The sequence below is a fragment of the Sorex araneus genome, chromosome X (assembly GCF_027595985.1).
Source record: "Sorex araneus isolate mSorAra2 chromosome X, mSorAra2.pri, whole genome shotgun sequence".
Lineage (NCBI taxonomy): Eukaryota > Metazoa > Chordata > Mammalia > Eulipotyphla > Soricidae > Sorex > Sorex araneus.
Genome location: NC_073313.1, coordinates 84,933,386 through 84,953,181, shown reverse-complemented (window position 1 = coordinate 84,953,181; position 19,796 = coordinate 84,933,386). Strand labels below are relative to the sequence as shown.

The 19,796-nt window shown below is 42.1% G+C and overlaps 1 protein-coding gene across 1 annotated transcript; it reads right to left on the bottom strand.

Moving 5' to 3' along the window:
- Positions 1-221: 221 nt before the first annotated feature.
- Positions 222-16,645, bottom strand: IGSF1 (immunoglobulin superfamily member 1). The gene is made up of 20 exons (XM_055121568.1): positions 16,546-16,645; positions 14,020-14,125; positions 13,840-13,866; positions 13,134-13,415; positions 12,492-12,779; positions 10,228-10,512; positions 9,695-9,985; positions 8,945-9,223; positions 8,482-8,602; positions 6,151-6,221; positions 6,034-6,066; positions 5,353-5,643; positions 4,747-5,025; positions 3,749-4,036; positions 2,644-2,931; positions 2,181-2,468; positions 1,763-2,050; positions 1,367-1,645; positions 828-951; positions 222-642 (listed from the first exon to the last, which is right to left on the bottom strand). The coding sequence occupies exons 2-20, from the start codon at positions 14,051-14,053 to the stop codon at positions 507-509; spliced, it is 3,972 nt and encodes a 1,323-aa protein (XP_054977543.1). The 5' UTR covers positions 14,054-14,125; positions 16,546-16,645; the 3' UTR covers positions 222-506.
- Between the last annotated feature and the right edge of the window lie 3,151 nt (positions 16,646-19,796).

The following is a 19,796-nucleotide window of genomic DNA, read 5'->3' as shown; positions in this document are numbered from 1 at the left end:
TCATCCATTTATTTAATGGTATGAAAGGACAACTAGGCATTCTGTTTGATGTCCACTACTGAAACCAAATTGGAAAGTCCTTTTTTTTTAATCTTCCCTCCTCTACCAACCCATCTTGAGATCCTTTTTCTACAAGAAGCCCCATGCTCTTTTATTCTGTCAGAGGCCAGCTCTAATACAACATTTCTGTAACTTTACAAGACAATGAGGAACCAATGCTATGGTTTTTGCAATTTAATAATGAATACTTTTTATTCATAAGAATACATTTTAATAGAATTTCATGCATCAGTAAATCAGTAAAGTGAAGAGTTACAGGAGCAGGGGATCTCTCTTCAAGAAACATCTAATCCTGGTAGAACTCTCAACTGCCAGAATCTCTTGAATTCAGCTGGGGTTATTAGTGGCCAAGGAATACTAGCTAATATTGACACCCAGGGTAACAAGGCAGGTTTGCAGATCTCTGTGGGGAAAATAGAGAAAAACTCATGTCAAGGAGTAGATTATTACACAGGGACTGGACCTTCTACTGAGGTCCCCCGAGAGGCTGATGAGGGAGAGCTTGTATTAGTGTCTGGTTCCACTTCTGGGTTGCACTCTTCAAGGGCTATGGTCTGGTCTCTTCCATCTGAATCAGAGCCCCTATGGAGAGAAAAACATACATCTAAGGCTTCAGAACTATCAACCTGAAAAGAGATTGCATTGTGGGGCTTCAGAAGGATCCAAAATCCTCAAGTTGACAACAGGTATTCAGATGCTAGAGCGTCATTCAGATTATTGATTTTTAGCATCCCCAGGTTCAGAGAATGCTGATAGAAAGTATTTACCTGGTTCGGAGTCGAGGCCACTTCTTCCACTCTATGGCTAACACTATCCCCAAGGCTACAATCACCACCACAATCAGGCTACTTCGGACAATGTTGCCCACAGTACATTCCTGAGCAGCAGGCCCTGAGGTAATAAAAGAGCAAAAACCAATCCCATAGTGATTAGTCATGTATACTACCCTCACCTGTTGTTGGCCCCATAGCTGGCCTTTTCCATAGAGTTATGTGTTTAGACTATAGAATGGGTAGTCACTTGCAGTGCTAATGCTGAGGCAGGAACAGCCCTTTGCTGTGTGCGTGTGTGTGTGTGTGTGTGTGTGTGTGTGTGTGTGTGTGTGTGTGGTTGGGCAACTTTAAAAGTATTAGGATTACAATCTTTGGTGAAACTGAGTTTTTACCCTTAGCCTTTCTGGGAAGAAATATGACCCAATTTTAGGTATCTCATTCCAATTTCCATCCCCTTTCCATATTTGGACTCTTTCCATGGGAACTATTTCTGTGATCCCAATGTGAGTCACAAAAGGACCAGATCCTCTCACCTGCTGCTCCAACCAGCTCCAGGGGATCACTAGGCTCGGACCATATATCAGGATATGCCTGGAGGCGATAGCTGCAGCTGTAGTTTCCAATGCCTTTTCCTTCCATGTTATTGATGACAAAGTCTCCATCCTCTGAGAACTGCTGAGGTGCTTCTTCTCCATCATGTTCCAGGACAAATTCAACACCTGGCAGGGGTCCTCTGCACTGCAGTGTGATGTCCTTCCCTAGCTTGAACTCAGAATTAGGCCAGGCTGAGAGGGAGGGTTTGGGGGGCTTTTCTACAACCAATAAAAATACAGAGTTAGAAGTGGCCCTGAACCCAAGCATTTACCCATTTATGATTAGGTACTAAAAACTAAAAATTCTAGATACTTACTGAATTCTCCAGAACTTACCAGTCACCCAGATCTCCAGGGGCTCACTGTGATTGGAAGCTGCATAAGGGGCAGTGTCCAAATAATAAACACAGGTATAGATTCCAGAATCCTCACTTCTCACTGATGGCATCCAGAAGTCAGCCCTATACCCACTTGGCCTCTGTTGCCCTATAGGCTCATGGGCACCTTTCTTCAACAGGACATATGTTGAGTCCGGCAATTCCCCTTCACAATGAAGGGTCATGTTTTCTCCAGGAGCTACTACAGGACTAGGCTGGGCTAACAGACTGGGTTCAGGAAGCAAACCTAGAAGAAATTAACTTCTTGTTACAAAGAAAAGTCCCCTTGTTCAGCACTGTGAAAACAATTTCTGATGAACAGACTTATATTCTCTCCTTTCTACAAGCTGATGCTAATTAAAGCATCTTTCCCTTACCAGTGGCAATGAGTTCCAGGGTGTTGCTAGGCTGTAACTTGATGGAATTGCTCCAGTCAGGATGGTAGCAACAACTGTAGCGTCCTATGGTGGCACCTGAAATATTAATGATGGGGAATGCCCCATCGTCACTGGTAGATCCCCATAGCTTCACTGAAGTGTCATCCCTTTCCTTGTGAAGAATGTAGCCTACGCCGTTGACTGGGCCTTGGCACCAGAGAGTAACATTGTGTCCCATGGGTACCACAGAACTGGGCTCAGCAAACAGTGACGGTTTGGGAAATGTGTCTAGGAAGAGACCAAAGATATAAAGTGGTGAGTATAGAAACTTACTACTTCCTGAATTAACCCTTTCTAATATAAAGTTCCCTTTCTCTACACACTACTTCATAAGGGGGATTATCCTCCATAAGCACTTATTCTAGTCAGGTCCAAACCAGTTCTTTCTCCTGACTTTCCTTACCTGTAACCCAGATCATAATGGGTGCACTGAGATGCGATCCCCTATTTGACATGGTTGTCTCATAATAGACACAGCTGTAGTTCCCAGAATCCTCTACTCCAGTAGTGTGGAGGAAGAAGTCAACTGAGTTCCCCGAAGTGCTCTGGATCTGTATGGGAACCTGGGTTCCTTCCTTCAGGAGGGCAAATCTCATGTCCCAAAAAGGCCCTTGGCAGTGCAGGCTCACATTCTTCCCAGGAAGTACCACAGGACCTGGCTGAGCCAGGAGAGTAGGCTTGGGGTAGAAATCTGATATTAAAGAGAACAAAACATGATAAAAGCATGCCACTGACACTCTGAAAATTGCCTTTTTGTATTATTGTAAGAAATATTAAAAATGCTTTGTCAAAGAAACAACACATATTTATGAAGAGAATTAGAAAATGCAGATAATACCAAATGAGAAAATAAGATGTTACCAAAGATAACTGTTCTTTATATATTTTTATTCCTTTGTTTTCTATTTATTTTTTGACATAAGTCAATGACATGGAAATGTTACTGATTTCCATAATTGAGGTCCTACAGCCCTCAGAGTTAAGTATTTAGATATTTCCACTTTGTATTGTAAACATTTCCCTATGACGTTGAATAGTCTTTGAAAACTGTCATTTGTAATGACTGCATACTATGCAGCTGACGTTTCAAGGCCATCTCCTTTTCTCTGAGGGCCATCCAGCCCGCCAGTCTCTTGATTGCTGAACTAAGGAAAAAGTGGACAGTGAGCCTAAAGACCAAGGCCAAAGCACAAAAAAATTCAGAAATAAGCAATATAAACTTGATTTTTAGAATTGGACTCTCATTCCTTTCCACCCTGTCTTCCTTGCTCTTCCTTAGAAATGAATTACTTGTGTCCACCTCCTTCTTTGTCTTTTTAATGATAATAACTATTATCATTGTTTTAAAAAAATATTCCTTTCAAAGACTATTTACTATATGCCAGGAATAGTCCTAAGATTTTACTCTGTTTCTTAGGAGGAACCCTCTTTCCTTTCCAGTTGATAGCCTTTCCACCCACTGACTCGGCCTCATACCCTAGCCTGTATCTGGATTTTCCTCTCCTCACCTGTCACCACAAGCTCCACAGGGTCACTGGGCTCAGACCAAATAGAAAAGTCATAGTATCGACAGCTATAATTCCCTCCATCACCAATGCCCACTGAAATGATGAGAAAGTGAGCAGCACTGGTGCCCAGACTTGGCCAAGACTTGTCACTGGATGCTATTTCATTTCCATCTTTGTACAGAATAAAGCTCATGTGCTGGTGGGGAGTGGAGCAGTTGAAAGTTACTCGGGCACCAGGAATCACCATAGGACTGGCCCATGTCTTGAAGAAAGGCTTGGGGTACATTTCTGAAAAGCAAAACAATAAAACACAACACAGGACCAGAGAGGGGGGGGAGACATAGAGAGGGAGAGAGAGAGAGAAGGTGAATATTGTAAATATTGGTTCTAGGAAGTGGATTTGCTTTTCATAGCATTTTATTCAGAACTAGGTGCATTTTAAAAGTCAAGGAAAATCTGTTTTGCAGATGAATTTCTCACACAAAGCCATTTCAGCCTCATTCCTCCCCTGCACCAGCTGAGTCCCCACTGTCCTAAGGGTTAGCAGTGGAAAAGAGTTGAAAGTGTGCTGTTGAAAGGCATTGCTAGTTTCCTGAGCCCCAGTTTGCCCATTTGGAAGGGAAGGGGAAATGGTACCTGATCCACCTCCTTGAATATTTGCTCTATGGCAAAGTGAGAGATTGATATGAAAATAATTACAAAAATTAAATCACCCTCCACAAACCCCAGCTATTAATAACGATTATGGCTATTAATATCTTGCAGCCCAGAGGCCCTGGCACTCCCAGCGCCACGCCTGCCTGGCTCTAAGATTGGACACAGGCTCGCAAGACCAGCAATAAAGTTTGCTGTGGAGAAAGCAGTGTCTTATCCAGCACTTCCCCCCTCCCCCACTGCAGGACTGTGCGTGCACACACACACACACACACACACACACAAGTGCTCCTAGCATGGACGCACGTACTAAAGCACACACACTCACACAAACTCTTTTCTACCTTTAATGACAAGCTCCACAGGCTCACTGGGTTCAGACCACTTGAAGGGGTGCTTTTCAGTATGAGTTCGGCAGCTGTAATTGCCTTCCTCTTTATCCTCCATTCTTTGGATCGTGAAAAAAGCTTCTCTCCCAACCACACCAAGTTGTTGGACAGGTTCCTGTACCCCCTCTTTATACAGAGCAAACCCCATGCCTTCCAGCCATCCATTGCACCGAATTTTCAGTTCCTGTCCTCGGACAGGGGGAGAAGAAGAAATGACAGGCTTGGGGAGGATATCTGGAAAATAGAATGGGGTAGAAAAGCAGCCTGAAGTTTGGAACTCCAGGATGGGACTCTTGGAGCAACTTTATCAGAAAGACAAAAAGTAACAACAATAACAACTATCGTGACAGCAACAAAAACCTCCTGGATTAATCCTTGGCTTTTTCTCTCAGTCCCTACTTCCGACCCCCACCCCTATTACAGTGCTCCTCGGTGAGCTCCACCTCTCACAGATAACACAGTCTCAATGCATTTCCTTGTCTCCCCCCCCACCCCCGAAACAATGCTGTGGTCCTGGGGGGCACTGTGGCTCACTCCAGGAGGATCTCTTGCCTTTCTTACCTGTTCCCACTAGTTCCAGGGCCTCACTGGGCTCGGACACAGCCATCTCTTCCCATGAATGACAGTGGTAACTCCCGGTGTGGCTCTGGGTCAGGGCGCCAAGGGGGAAAGCTGCCCGGACCTGCTCTGTGGCCGGGCGGGTCGCAATCCACCCGGTCCCGTCTTTTAGCAACACAAACTCCTTAGTTGAACCAGAAGGGCTTCTGCACCAGAGGGTTAAGTTCTTCCACGGGGCCAGAGGAAAGTTGGTCTCTGCCCACAGCTCAGGCTTAGGAGTTGGCATGATTATTTCTAGAAACAGCAGAGTTAATGAAGCCATCCTCCCAACTTTCCCCTCCCCCTTTCCTTGCCCTAGAAATTCCCCCTTATCCAGAGCACACTGCCCACCTCCCCTTTCAATCCAAAGCCCAAAATCTCTTTTCTTCCGCAGGTGCTGGGAAAGGGAAAGCTAATGTCTCAGCTGAGCCTCAGGAAAGTGCAGAAGCCCGAGGGGAATCTTGCAGGCAGAAAAGCAGAACTGGAAGCAGTATTTTGCCAGGAGTTTTAGCAAGTGCCCCTTTCTGTTCGTCCTTCCCTTCTAACCAGTTCCTCCCTGTTCTCCCTGGCCACCGACACTGACACTCTGGAGTTATTTCAGATCTCCAGGGAGGAATGTCCCAGTCTGGAGCAGGGAAAACTCACCAGTCTCTTCTGTCAATGCTCCACTGCACAGTCCTGCAAAAGAAACGGCTGCCAGTGATCTGCCTCTTTTCCCAAGGGGCTTTTGTCCGGACCCCTTCTCCACTCCCTAGTACTCACCACAGAAGAGCAAGGCTGTGACTATGAAGAGCATGGTGACCCCTTGAGCTGTTCCCAGCAACCAGGCTTCTCTAATGAGATCAGAAAAAAGATGAGAGGAGTTGCTGGGATTAAGGGGAGGGCGGAGAGAAGGGGGCGGCAATTAATATCATTGGCTTACTCACTAACCAATAGGGATTGGATAGAGCTAGGTTAATGGAATATAATCTTTTCTGACATCAATGACTTTTCTTTTTGAGGGCCTCGCCACCTACAAACCTTTTGCTCTTTCGTGACCCACGTGCCCCCGCCCCTTCCTCCTCCCCAGCTTATATCATATGTCAGCTCCCCATGGTTCCTGATCAGTCTGTTATTGGAATTGAGATGTCAGATGCAAAAAAAAAATGCTTTTGTTTCTTCAGCTCTCAGAACCCCTGGAGCTCAGTATGATAGGCAGTTCTGGGTGGTGGGTGTGAGAGTGGAGGGAGAAATCTTGGCTGATTCTCTGTCATGAAATTTAAATTCGGAAGCAAGTTTTATTATGGTAGTATTGGTCCTCAGACATACCCGCTCACCTGTTTTTGTTATGGATAGGTTGCCTAGGCAGCAGAGGTGAATTACCAGAGGACTGTCAGGGTAGAGCTAAACTTGTCAGAGAGTGGGACTTCCCTACTGCTATTCAGATTATAGCTAGAAACGTACAGCAACATTGAGTTATAGGCCTTGAAGCATTTGATAATATTAATCTGAAGTCTATTTAATGGTTTTTAATTAGGAAACACTCTCCCTCCTTACATCCTGGTCCAGAAAATATTTTGTCAAGCTGCTTTCTCTGAAATCTAGTTTTGAACTCATTCTTTGATGCAGTAGTGTTCTTGGGCTGAATGGAGTATTTCAGGTTCAATTTTCCCTAACCCCAAGATGGGAAGTTACCATCACATTGGGGGAATTAGGAGATATTCTGAGGACAGCTTGAACTGCACCCCATAGAAACTTTATGTAAACTAAAACTTTGATGGCTTTTGCAGAAGACTTAGGGGGATCTTGTCTAACTACCCAAGATCTCTGTCCCATGGATACTAGTGGAAAACACAAACACACAGAATCGTAGTTATCAGCCATAGAACACTAATTATTCCTGGGCACATAAAGACCTATGATCGTGATGCTAGTGAGTGATGCTAGAGCTGAGACTGCAAACAAATAGGCAAGTTATTCAAAAGCCAAGGCTATACGCGGTTACTTTAAAGCAGACCAGGCTGAGGACAGGCCATAACAAATAGACAAAGAGAAGTGACCCAGAAGACACTGACATATCGAATGAAAGGAGAAATATTGGAGCTTGTCATTTAATTTTGTGGGCCATGGGAATCAGACTGATTATCTGGCTCCAGATATTATCTCATCAGAAGCTCATCTGCCAAAGATTATATTCTCAGAATTCACAGGTAACATTGGGAGGCAAGGTGGCAGAGATATTGGTCCCTGTAGCAATAGAAATGAACCACAAAGGTCTCTTGCCCCTTAGAGCTAAGGGTAAAGATGAAAAATTGGAATGGTGGTTGGATAATGACCTGGGAGAAAGAATAGCATAACTCCTTACAAGAAGAAAAGTTTATGCTAAGTTGATGTGGTTGATAAAATCATCTCTGAGGGGATAAGTGGTTGATGGGGAAGTGTGGGTGCTCTCCAAGGGTAAGGAATCAGTGAAGAAGGTTTTGGTAATTTCTTCAGCCTCTGAGAAATTTTTCCACCCATTGTCTTTAGGTCTTATGCCCTCATCCCTCTATTAGGCAAAAGAAAAACAACTACAGAGGTTTTCTTTCTATTCTTTTGGCTTTTGGGTCACACCCAGCAGTACTCAGTATTGCCTCTGTGCTAAGGAATTACTCCTGGTGATGTTCAGGGGATCATATAAAGTGCTTGGAATTAAACCAGAGTTGACCACAAGAATGGTGAGTGCCTGAACCCTTTTGCTACATCTTTGACCTTGGGAAACAACTGGAATGAAAAGTTCCAGTTTTTTGGGTTTTGGACCACTCCCAGTGGTGCTCAGAGATTACTACTGGCTTTGCACTCAGTAATTACTCCTGGTGGTGCTAGGGGATTGAACCTGGGTTGGCCACATGCAAAGCTAGAGCCTTAACCAAAGCTAGAGCCCTAACCACTGTACTATATTTTTAATCCTGGAATTAAAAGTCTCTTTTCCCTTTGCCCAGAATATGTGGCTTCTGAATTTTGTTTAGTGTGCCCCTGTGATTTGTCTCAACTGGAGCTTAGCCAATTCCTGAGTCTTTGGTAGGCCTGGACAAAGTTAGATTGAGGTATAAGTTTCTGGCACAAGACCATTACCTGAGTCTGAGTCTCCGACATCTCCATCTTAACCACAGAATTATAAACAGCAATGCAACAAGCTGTATCAGCAGGGTCAATCTGATGGCTTCATTCAGAACATAATTCCAATTGAGAAAACCTGTGACCAGAGAAAACCAGAAGTAGGAACCTTGACGGGATGGGAATAGGGACAGAGGAACACATTCATGGGGTAAAGGGGTGAATGTTACTAAGAGTGAAGGGAAGATGATGCAGAAGCACTTTTATTTTTCATAAAGAATGAATGACCTACAAGTACCCTTCTTGCTACCCTTGAGTGATTGTGAGACCATCCCAAGAGAAGAATGTCCACACCCAAAGATCCTGGCTTCTAAGCCTTTGATTTCATTTTCCAGGTAATTCTTGGCACTGCTCTGAGGACCCAGAGAAATGCTGGCCTAAGACATAGAGGTATGTTCCTATGTAGAGTTTTTCTTCTCACCTGCTGGTCCCATCAGCTTCAGAGGTTCACTGCGATATGACCAGATATTAGGGTATGCATCTGCACGGTAGCTGCAACTGTAAGTCCCTGTGCCTTTCCCTTCAATATTACTGATGATAAAGTCTCCATTCACTGAGACTTGTTTGACTGTTGCTTTTTCTTCCCGTTCCAGACAATATTCAATTACTGGACGATGTGCTCGACACTGAAGGGTGATGGCCTTTCCTAGTTTAAACACAGTGCTGGGCCAGGCTGTCAGAAAAGGTTTAGGGGGTTTATCTGCAACCAATCCAGAGACCAGGGTTAGAAGCAACCCATGACATTGGTAATTTTCCCCACCTGCCACACACACAAACAAAAGAATCATAGCACAAATGAACCTGAATATTTTGTCTTTCTTTCCACTTAGTCAGTGCTTTGAAATTATGTTAGTACCAATTAGCCTACTCTTTGGTGCTTGAAAGATTTCTGTGAATCTACCCCGAATCAGGAAAAACCGCATCCCTAAGTTACTTTTGTTTCCCTTGGCCTGAAGTGAAATAACAGGGACCCCCAACAGGACTAATTCATACTGAGAGACTAGACTTAAGTATCAATTCTAGGAGAGATGACACCCAATATATTCAGAGAAAATTCTTCACTTCCCTCCTGGTATGTTTTTCCTTGTTTCATAACTTCAAGAAGGCATGAGGCCACTACCTCTTTTTAGAGCACTGTAATGATAAAAAATCAACAATGGTTAGCACTTGCCTATAACCTCAAGCTTCACAATGTTGTGAGATGTCACCTTGATGGAGGTCTTCCAGGAGAGCAAATAGTGACAGGTATAGATGCCAGCATCTCTGGAGGTCACATTGTTGAGGAAGTATGACTCATTGCCATCAGTGGTAGTGGTATCCAAGAGCTGAAGTGCTTTATCTTCTTTTTTATAAAGTGCAAGTCCCACGTCATTCACTAACCCTTGACACAACAGGCTCACATTCTGCCCAATTTGTACCACAGGACTTGGATGAACAAGTAGCCAGGTCTCAGGGAAAGAATCTAGGACAAGAGCCAAAATATAAAGGGCGTATAGTCTGACTTCCCCTCCTACTACTTAGGGTTCTTTCCTTTGCTTCCTTCAGTCCACCCTTGGGGAATCATATTCTCAACCGAGTTGTACATATTCTGTTCCCTTTTCCAGCATTACCCCTGTCTGTGATATTAGGTTGTCCAGGGATTCCAAAGGGAATTGTATATTCTTGTCCCCTAACATGGGCCCCATGGCATTCCCCCTTTCTTACCGGTTACCCAAACTTTCTGAACATCGCTGAGCAGTGAACCTCTGTATGATCCATCATAGTAAAAACAGAAGTATCGTCCAGTATCATGTATTTTCAAAGACCGGAAGGAGAAATATGCCTCATTTTTTATTGGTTTCTTGAGGTAAAAGGATTTCTTCATACCTTCAAGCCTTATTAAAGCAAAAGTCATTCCATAGATTGGCCCCTGACACCTGAGATTCATACTTTCTCCAGGTGCCATGAAGGGCCCAGGATATGCTGTAAGAGTTGGTTTTGGATACAGTCCTATAAAGGGGAAAACATCAAATTAGAGGTAGGCTCATTAGTTCCTATTATCTTCTGCCTTAGTTTCCTAGTTTCTTTGGATCAAACCTCGAAGCTGAAGCTTACTCTTTTTTTTCTTCCTTCCTTTATTCCCTCTTTCCTCTAAAAGGTAATCAAGAGTAAGTTTGCTTATACCTCCATGAGCTCCATTAGTTCTAATTTAGTTTATGGGTCTTGGTGAAAAGCTGTATCTGTAATTCCCTGTATTCCCAAGTACAGGAAATGTCAAATGTAGTTTTACCAGCCACCAAAGTAACCAAACTCCTGAAAATTACTCTGATTCCATATGTAGAGCATGAAAATTACTACAGTATTAAGGTAGGTTTCTGAACACATTCCACCCACATTTCATTTTAGCAAATGAAAGCTAATAAAGAGAGTCTAACAAGTAAGTCTGCAACTTAAATAACTCTCTGATAATTGAGTCAAACCGTTATCCCCACATATTATTCCCCAAAGACAATTGTTTTGTTAAGTAAAAGGCAAACCTTACTGCATACAGTTGTTTATCAATTACCCCAATCCAAAATAGAGCCACTCATCCATTAATGAAAGGATCAACTCCATTAAATGTCCACTGAATACATAGTATGTATCAGATATTATATTGGCTTGGTTTAATACAAATAAAAATAAAGTCCCTATCAGTAAAAAAACTATATCCTGGTGGATGTTAACAGTGAACATATAACTGTGAAAATACATTAAGAGAATACATGCAGGAAGATAATTCATACAACAAACATTCATACACATATTTCAAACAAACAATGCTTTGATATTTGACTTACAGTACAAATTTATACTAGCAAATTAATACCTATCTACCATTTATTGAGAAATTCATGCCAGGTACTGTGCACATATTATGTTTAGTCAGGTCCTCACAACAACCCTGTGAGGTAGGCATTAATTATTACTATGAAAAAAATGTAAATCAGAAAACTGAGGCACAGAGAAGCATCATGTAGTAGATTGAATAGCTATTGTTATCCCACGTTATATTGGAAAAAAACATAGAGAGGTGGTGTTACTTGCTTAAGATTCCACTGGGAACAGTGTCAGAAATAGAAGTAGAAAATTGGGATTATTGCTTTTAAGTTCAGGGAACTTTATGTAGTGGTATCAGTTATCCCAAAACTAGTTTTTTGGAGGAATTAAAGAAGAATTGATAAATTGTGTTTATAAGAATTTAGTTTCCACTACAATTATGGGGGGGAGGGAAAGTGTCCGCATGCTTCCTGCACGTCTGATTGTGGCAGACTAGATTGAATGGGGAAATCTATGAGAGAAAAAGGGAATTTAGGCAGAATTTTACTGCTGCGGTGTATGATTATCTAGGAGTGACTTTTTCTATTTTAAGTCTAAGAACTGCATTATAAGATCTGTAGAATAAGGATTAGAGTGCTTTATGATGTCATTTTAAACATGAGCTACAAGTTTGGGGTGTCATTTTTGTTTATTTTTAATCACTAGCCATACAAATTTCTTTTTCTTTACCCCTAAGAAAAATAATGACAAAAAAGAATAAAACAGGTTCATAATTTTAAACATCAGTTCATAAGATTGTTAGTGACAGTGCCTGGCATTTATTAGGTGTTCAATTAATAATGCTTGAATGAATGGATGAATGCAAAATATTTGACACATAGAGGACAACAAAACAGAAGAATTGAAACTTCTGGGCATTCAGATGGGCTTATTCACTTCCTAAGTTATTGGCTCCCATGTATCTATACATATCTATACCTATATGTGTATATGTATGTATACTTCTAACATGTGATTCTATATAATCTCAATAAAATGTCATTTGGTTCTAGCTCATAAGCTAGTATTTAGGAACTGGAATAGTCAAGTAAAACTAGAAACCCTGGTTCATCCAGCTATTATCTCAGGGACAACAATTATCAGACCCCAGCAGCCATTGCTACACCCACCTGCCACAATTAGCTTCGGGGGACTGCTGGACTCTGACCACGGAGTAGGGAACATATGAATATGAGTACGGCACATGTACATCCCTTTGCTTCTAGGTGTTAAATTGGCAATGGAGTAAATGGTTACTGTTCCAGTTGAGGATTGGTAATCCATGGACTCGGGAGATGCCTCTTTGAATAGCATGAATACTAAATCCTCTATCCAGCCATTGCAGAGCATGTCAACATTGCATACAGGAAGAGGGGAAGTCTTAGCTGAGATCCAGAATATGGGCTTGGAACTTTGGCCTGGAGGGAGAGAATGAATTGATTTTCAAATACAGCAAGAAAAATGTTGCTCATGAACTAGTGGAACAGAGATCTAGTGAAATGAAACTTTTTTGTATGATCCTAATTTGTCACCCCTCAATTCCAATATCTGAATCTTCCCTATGTTAAAATCTCTCCCTGTCACTTTGTTTCAGAGTCTGCATGCTCACTGTGCATTACCTGAAGAGAGTAAGCACATATTGACCAATTGTGTAATACCTACATACATGCATTTGAGGTAAACAAATGGATTAATTAAAAAATCCCTGCTTTGTGAAGGCAAGTTTGAATTCCAGGAACTAGAGTTTCTTACTGTTATCTTTGTCATCTTACCTGGACCCTCCAACTCTAGAACTTTACTAGGTTTTGACCAGCCATTTCCCGTCCAGTAGAGGCACTTGTAACGTCCTGAATTCATCTTAGTAAGGGCACCTAAGGGGAATGAAACTTTGATGGTCTTGTCAGAAGGGTGGATCCAGGTAATCTGTGTCTCATCCTTCAGCAGCAGGAATTTGCTTGAAAATCCAGAGGGACTTTTGCACCAAAGTGTGATATTCTCCCAAGGGGTCTTGGGATAGTTGGTCTCTATCCACAATTCTGGTTGAGACTGCATCCCTGTTAGTCCAAAATTATCACAAAGATAAAATCAGTCCAGCCCTTTCCCCCGATTAGAGAATCCCCTCCCCATTTCACTGCCATGTGACATCCTCCCATTAAAAAGAGCCTCAATCCAAATTCACCCTTGGGGATAGAATTTTCTTTGGGGAGGTGTGTTGGGTGCAGAAGAAATAATGACTCCAGCATATTTGTTCAAGGAATACAAGTGAATTCAGGAATAAAGTGCAAGTTTTTCTTCCTTTGCATTTGAGGTATAAAACATTTTACTATTCTATAGGAAACTAAATCATACTGTGAGAAGTTTTGATTCCTAATCACCTCACTCAATCTGGAAGTTATCTGGGAAGTTATGTCTCTTTGCATGGAGGCAGACTAATGTCTTGGAGTCTTTAGAAGGAAGTTACTGGAAGAACTCACTTACCTATTGGTGTCACACCCAGGCTTAGCCCTAAAAAGAGAGATTCAGGAATCAGGAGAGATTCTTCATTCTCCCCATCCACCGACTTTGAAATCTCAAATCCCTCTTTTACCTCCCCAAAGTACCCACTCACAGGGTATCAATAGCAGTATCACATGTCCCTCACCCCCTCCCTGTACTCACATAAATACAACAGCAGGTATGTGAATCGAAACATGGTGAACCTCTTCACTGATTTATGCCATGCAATGGGTTTTGGAGGACTTGACCCTTCAGCAGTTGGTGAAATCTAAAAATGAAACATTTTTACTCAGAACTTGTTCTGCAGTTTAAAGATTAGTTAGATCACTGAAATGTGCTTTCCAACCCTGACTTCAATGACCCGGCAACCACACAAGATATTACAATGCTTTCTGCAACATGCTAACTTGTTCTTTTCTCATCAGGTCATTGCTGGTATCTACAATGGAGGATTAATTTAAATGTTTTCTCCCCAGGTATTATGGATTCCTTGGGGCCACCCTTTGCAGGCCAGCAAAAACCTTCTGAAATGAGGGAAATTAGCAGAGAATTGTCTTTTAAAATTCATTATTCATGTGCATAATTTTCCTCCAACAGCCTGCTCCTATTACCCCCATTTTTCAGACACCGAAAAGAGGCAAGAAGCTGAGGCTTAGAGGAGAAACTTTACCCAGAGTTAAAAGACATTAAGTAGTAAGAGCCAAAATTTAAATCCACACTATATTCCTTATACTCTAAAACCAACATTAAACTTGTAGAGTAGCCCTTGTTCTTTTCTCACTTTTTCTCACTTGTTCTATTTCATCACATTGAGGCATTGAGCTCTGTGGAATGCTACATATCCGAATTACTCTCATTCTACCCCCTGCCCCCCCAGCTCAAAAGCCCTGTTTCAAGTAGATGGTAGTCAATAAAGCAGCTTGAGCTAAAATAAAGAGTAAAAATTTCTTGATTATACATAATTTTAAGTATTTGTTGCACTCAGAGAAAAAAATAAAAATAATTGTTTGAATTTCAGGGGACATTGCAAAAATATTTGAGTTTCAGGGAGGTTTTCTCATTTTTTGAAAATCATTGTTGACTCTCAGTCCCTGCATGTATATAATTAGATTCCTCATGCTTTCTGGCCTCTCTCCCCTCTCCTATAGTCAGAGAAGCTTTTTTTTTGCCAAAGGAAGGTATATCTTCACCATAAAAACTCAACCTCATTAATTTTCACCAACTCTATTCAAAAGCTGAGGTTCTGGCTGATCCCAGCTGTTTAATGCTGCCTCATTAGAGTGGGATAGAGGCAAGTCTTAGAAAAAGAAAGGAGCTGATTTCACTTCCCCAAATTGAACCCCAGCTTCCAACTTGCTCCAGACTAATATTGTATTTGATGGATCAGGATTAAAAAAAGGGGGATATTCATCTTAGAAACATTTACCCTCTAGGAAGCAGGTAGACAGAGATACAAAATGCACAGCTTTTGCATTTATTACTTTGCATTGAAGGATGCTCACATTGCCCTCTCTGATCTCTTTCCTGAAAACTGAGAAAATAATATATATCCAGCACTGTGGTACCGAATCAAAGACAATATACTCTATACATTCAATACTTTGCATTGAAGTATGCCCATATTGCCCTCTCTGAACACTTCTCTGTAAAGTGAGGAAATAATATTCATCTAGCATTGTGGTATTGAATCCAAGACAGTATACTATGCATAAGACCAATACTAGGCACATTTTAAATATTTCATGAAAATCAGAGTATTTTTTTTCTTCCCAAAGGGGCAATAAACCTGATGCAGTACCCTAAGATGCTCTCTCAATCTCAGCTCCTTCAGCTCCTTCTTGCTTCTTGCAGGATCAGGACCAGATCCTGTTCTGGGTGCTACACTGTTGCTTTATTTCCATATTGATTTGATTAAGATTTATTGGAAAAGCCAGGTTGTACTGCCAAAGGAGAAGTTCCACCTGGGATTTTGCCCAGGAAATCCCATCTGAGATTCCAGCTTTGCCACTTTTACCCTCAAAACGGGGGATTTGCCTCCTAAGAGGATTGAGTGGCACCACAGAAGCTGGGATTCTCAGTAGGACAGAGCCCCCCTCCCCAGTCACTGATGAAACTAGCATTTCTATCCAGCCAAGAAGCAGACTCTTGAACCCAGAAAACGTTGGGGGGAAAGCCGCAAGTTTCAGGTTAATTTATCACATCCATATACCCCCCCTTTCTCCCTTCCCACCTACTCCCCCAACTTTAGCTTCTAACCCTTTTCCCTCTCCCCTTCCACTTTCCCAAAAGCACTTTGCCCACCCTTAGGCAGCGCCGCAGTGCTTCTGAGGTGACAGACAAATTCCTAACGGCTCGCCCCCTGCATAGCCTCGAGGGTTCCAGGAATTCAAGGGGTTGCGCTCAGCTGGATGCCCGGTACAGGCTCCGCTGAGGGTTTGGAGGGAAGGCTGAGAAGAAACGGCGAAGATGTCCAACAGTGGACAGAGATTCTCAGCGAGGGAAGTCTGGGATCCGGGGACGGATGGAGAAAGGGAGAAATGAAGGGAGTCGGGGGGGACCAAATGGGAAGCAGTTTGACTTATGACAATTAATTACAGCAAGGGGACAATTTCAGGGTTTTGTTTAGGATTTGGTGGCCAGTATTTAAGCTGCAGCCACTAGACTATGCGCTCGCTTGCAGGTACTTACGGTAGTTGAAGGCCCGCTCCGCTGTTGGAGATTCTCCAGCGAGCTCCACCAGCTGCGGCGAGCGGCCGGCAGGCACGCGAAGAGCTGTCTAAGCGCGGCCTCTCGGCTCTGCGCCCCGCCTCCCTCTCTACCCCGCCTACTCGCCGGCCCTCCCTCTACGACTTCCCCTCCCTCCGCGAGGCTCTGGGAGCCCACCTACACCAACTCTGTCTGACACCTGCAGTCCTCTGACAACGGGGATTTCTGTGCCCTTCCTGCCTCACGACTTCATGCAGATTACTGAAGCCCAACTCGGACCCCTGATCCCTTGGCTGTATCTCAGCTCCAGTCACTGCATACTGGAGCCGAGAGACAGGGCCAACTCTTAAGACCCTGATGGCAGGAGATTCTTTCTCCACGCTTGCCTAATGCCTTTAAAGAGATTGCAGCTTTTTGTCTGCCCATTTACTGTCCCGTTTCTGTCCCAATAGCTCCACTATGGTTTAAATGCCTACCATGTTCCTCCGAGTCCTGGGGAATCTATTATTTCTAACCACCTTACAAGATATGTCACTTCCCTCAGATTTACAAATGAGGAAATTGAATCTCATAAAGGGTTAAGTCACTTGGGCGGTCTTCAAAACCCAGCTTGGGACAGAAGCCTTGACTTTAGAGGCACAGAAATTTGGGTTTCAGACCAGCTCCCACTATTTGATAGCTCTATGACTTCATGTAAATAAGTTAATCTCTCTATCCCATCTGAAAAAGCAGAAAAACTACACATTTCTAGGGGCTGTTTGATGGGAAAGTGTCAACACAGGATCAGTACATTTTGGGTACTTAATAAATAGGTAACAATAACATTAATAAGTAACTGACACTTTTTACCGCCACTATCCAGCCATCACTACTACTATTAATCAACCTGTAAAGATTTCCTGACTGTCATAGAATGTTAAATTTAGTTGACATTAAAATTTTAAAAAGTCAAAAATTTAAACTTTTTTGATATGATGGGAAAGGATATCAGCAAAGCTCCTGACTGATATGATTAAAACATTGTGTTCAATGAACTCAATTGTGCTTGCTCTAAAAAGTCACAACAGTTTCTTTTTACGAATTTGACTTTTGATGTTTGGGCCACACCTGCCAGTGCTTGGACTTACTACTGGCTCTGCTCTTGTTCTGTATGCAAAGCAAACTCCATATCTGCTATACTGTTCTTTTTGCCCCATATTTGTATGAATTTTTTAATAACAAAAGTGTTGAATACAGAAAACACTGAAATTTTTAAAAACTATAAAAAACAAAGCAATATATTTGAGTGGGGAATTTGAATACTCTATCTTCATGCACTAGGTGCTATGAAATGTGGTTTTCTGACATCCTCTGTTAATACACATTATAGCATCCTGTAGATTATCACATAAGGCATAGGATAGTCATAAGAATATAAATGTATGTTAAGGAGACAGATTACTTTCCTTTTTAGAGTACTTTTCCTTGTTTATTTATGGTGATTCAATAGAAGAAAATGCAAACAGGTTTTTTTTTTCTAATGGTATGTAATATGATACAGAGTTTTGGGGGTAGGATTGAAATGAAAATATTCCTCTGAACTATTCAGTACTGTCTGGAACACAGGAAATATCCAGTAATTCAGCAAATGTTTGTTGAGTACTTTTATCCATCCTGCTGATGATTCATAGAGAATAGAAGTTCCTGACTTTAAGGAGATTGTAGTCTAAGGATGGACAGTGATAGAAAGGAGTAGGAGATAGCCAGAGTCAAGTGGGTGCCAAGGAGAGTCAGAGTATTGCAATAGCACAAACTGTAAATAAGTCATGGAGAATTGATAATAGTTTGCCCTTCTTGAGACCAGTAGAAACAGGGAATGAAGAAAGAGCAAAGGTTCCTCTCAACATTTAAGAGGAAATGGTAAAATATGTTGGTCACTTAAAACAGTGGAAGCATAAAAAGATTCTGGGTTTTGGGACTGGGTAGGCAGCTCAAAGAAACACTGTTCAAGGCACTGAATGCTAGAATAGGCACACATGAACCCCTGAGAACTGCTGGATAAAATCCATAATGAGCTGTGAGTAATCCTTGAGTGTGACTGTGGCCCTCAAAATCCCCAACTGAACCTGAACAGCATCTCTTTTTTAATCTCAGCCCTTAGTTGTTAGTCTAGCACAGCAGGGCAAAGTATCCTTGGTAGTGGCTCCCAGGTTCCCAACACATGCAACTCTACTACTGAGTTACAACCCTGTGTGGCACTACGAGTCGTGAAGATACCTATTAGTATCCATAAAATTACCTCATTCAAGTGATGGCTAGTGACTGAGATACTAAAAGATCTATCGCTAGATTGGTGGTTCTTGAGACTCTCAGCCTGTCTAAAGGAGAAAAATTCTCTTGACAACCACTCTAGAAAATTTGACTGACACAGTATCATAAAGTTCATGGGCCAGTTGAATCTGGAGCTAGGACTCAGTGAGATGAAATTCTTTATGTTGACTCTGCTTTGTTGACCTTTCCTCGGGAATCTAACAGGCTGTGACTCTGAATATTTCTCTCCCTCTCTCAAGCTTCTATCCTGATTTATTACTCTAGAGTTGACTGGTATTAAAACTTCCACTTTTGTGGAATATTTTGAAAATAACAAGGTTCCATCTTATTCTCCATCCTTTTGAAATGGTAGAAAAACAGGAAGGAGCAGGGATGAGAGCTCCTACTCTAGGCTGGTGGTCATGCCAGAAAAATTCTTTGACCATTCCGTTATCACATTTACACTTTGAATATGGCAAATAAAAGAGGGTTCATCCTGTTAAAAGCTTAAGAATTACCTCCTATGAATTATAAGCTCTTGATGAAGAATATTTTTTCTTCTAAATTGAAAGAACATGACATTATAACATAAACATTATTTTACTGAGTACTTACTGTACACATTGAGGTGGGGAGTGTGGTGAAGTATAGAGGTTGGCTAAAATGATTTGTAAGAAAAACTTCCAAGCTCTCCTAATTCGAAATATTGAGAGAAAAATGGGCAAGAGAAAACTGGTTTTGGGACCCAGAGGAGCCCGCACAAAGCTTCAATAAAGTGGTTCTCAAAGGAGGTGAAATACCAAGGACCTGGCATATGAAAAGGATGGTTGAATTTAGTTGAGGATAATTTTGTGTGGTGCAAGTGCCCTTCCAGAGATTCTAGGCCAACTGCACTAGGTATTCAGTGACCTGAGTATTAGGGTCCTGAAGCCAGGGATTACCCA

What these genes read in the sequence shown, in the direction of transcription:
- IGSF1 (XM_055121568.1), bottom strand. Translation starts at nt 14,053, where the DNA reads ATGTTTCGATTCACATACCTGCTGTTGTATTTAT. An exon ending in TGTCGGAGACTCAGACTCAG is followed by an intron (nt 6,222 to 8,481) that starts GTAATGGTCTTG and finishes TGATCTCATTAG; the next exon opens with AGAAGCCTGGTTGCTGGGAA. An exon ending in GGAGCTGGTTGGAGCAGCAG is followed by an intron (nt 952 to 1,366) that starts GTGAGAGGATCT and finishes TTATTACCTCAG; the next exon opens with GGCCTGCTGCTCAGGAATGT.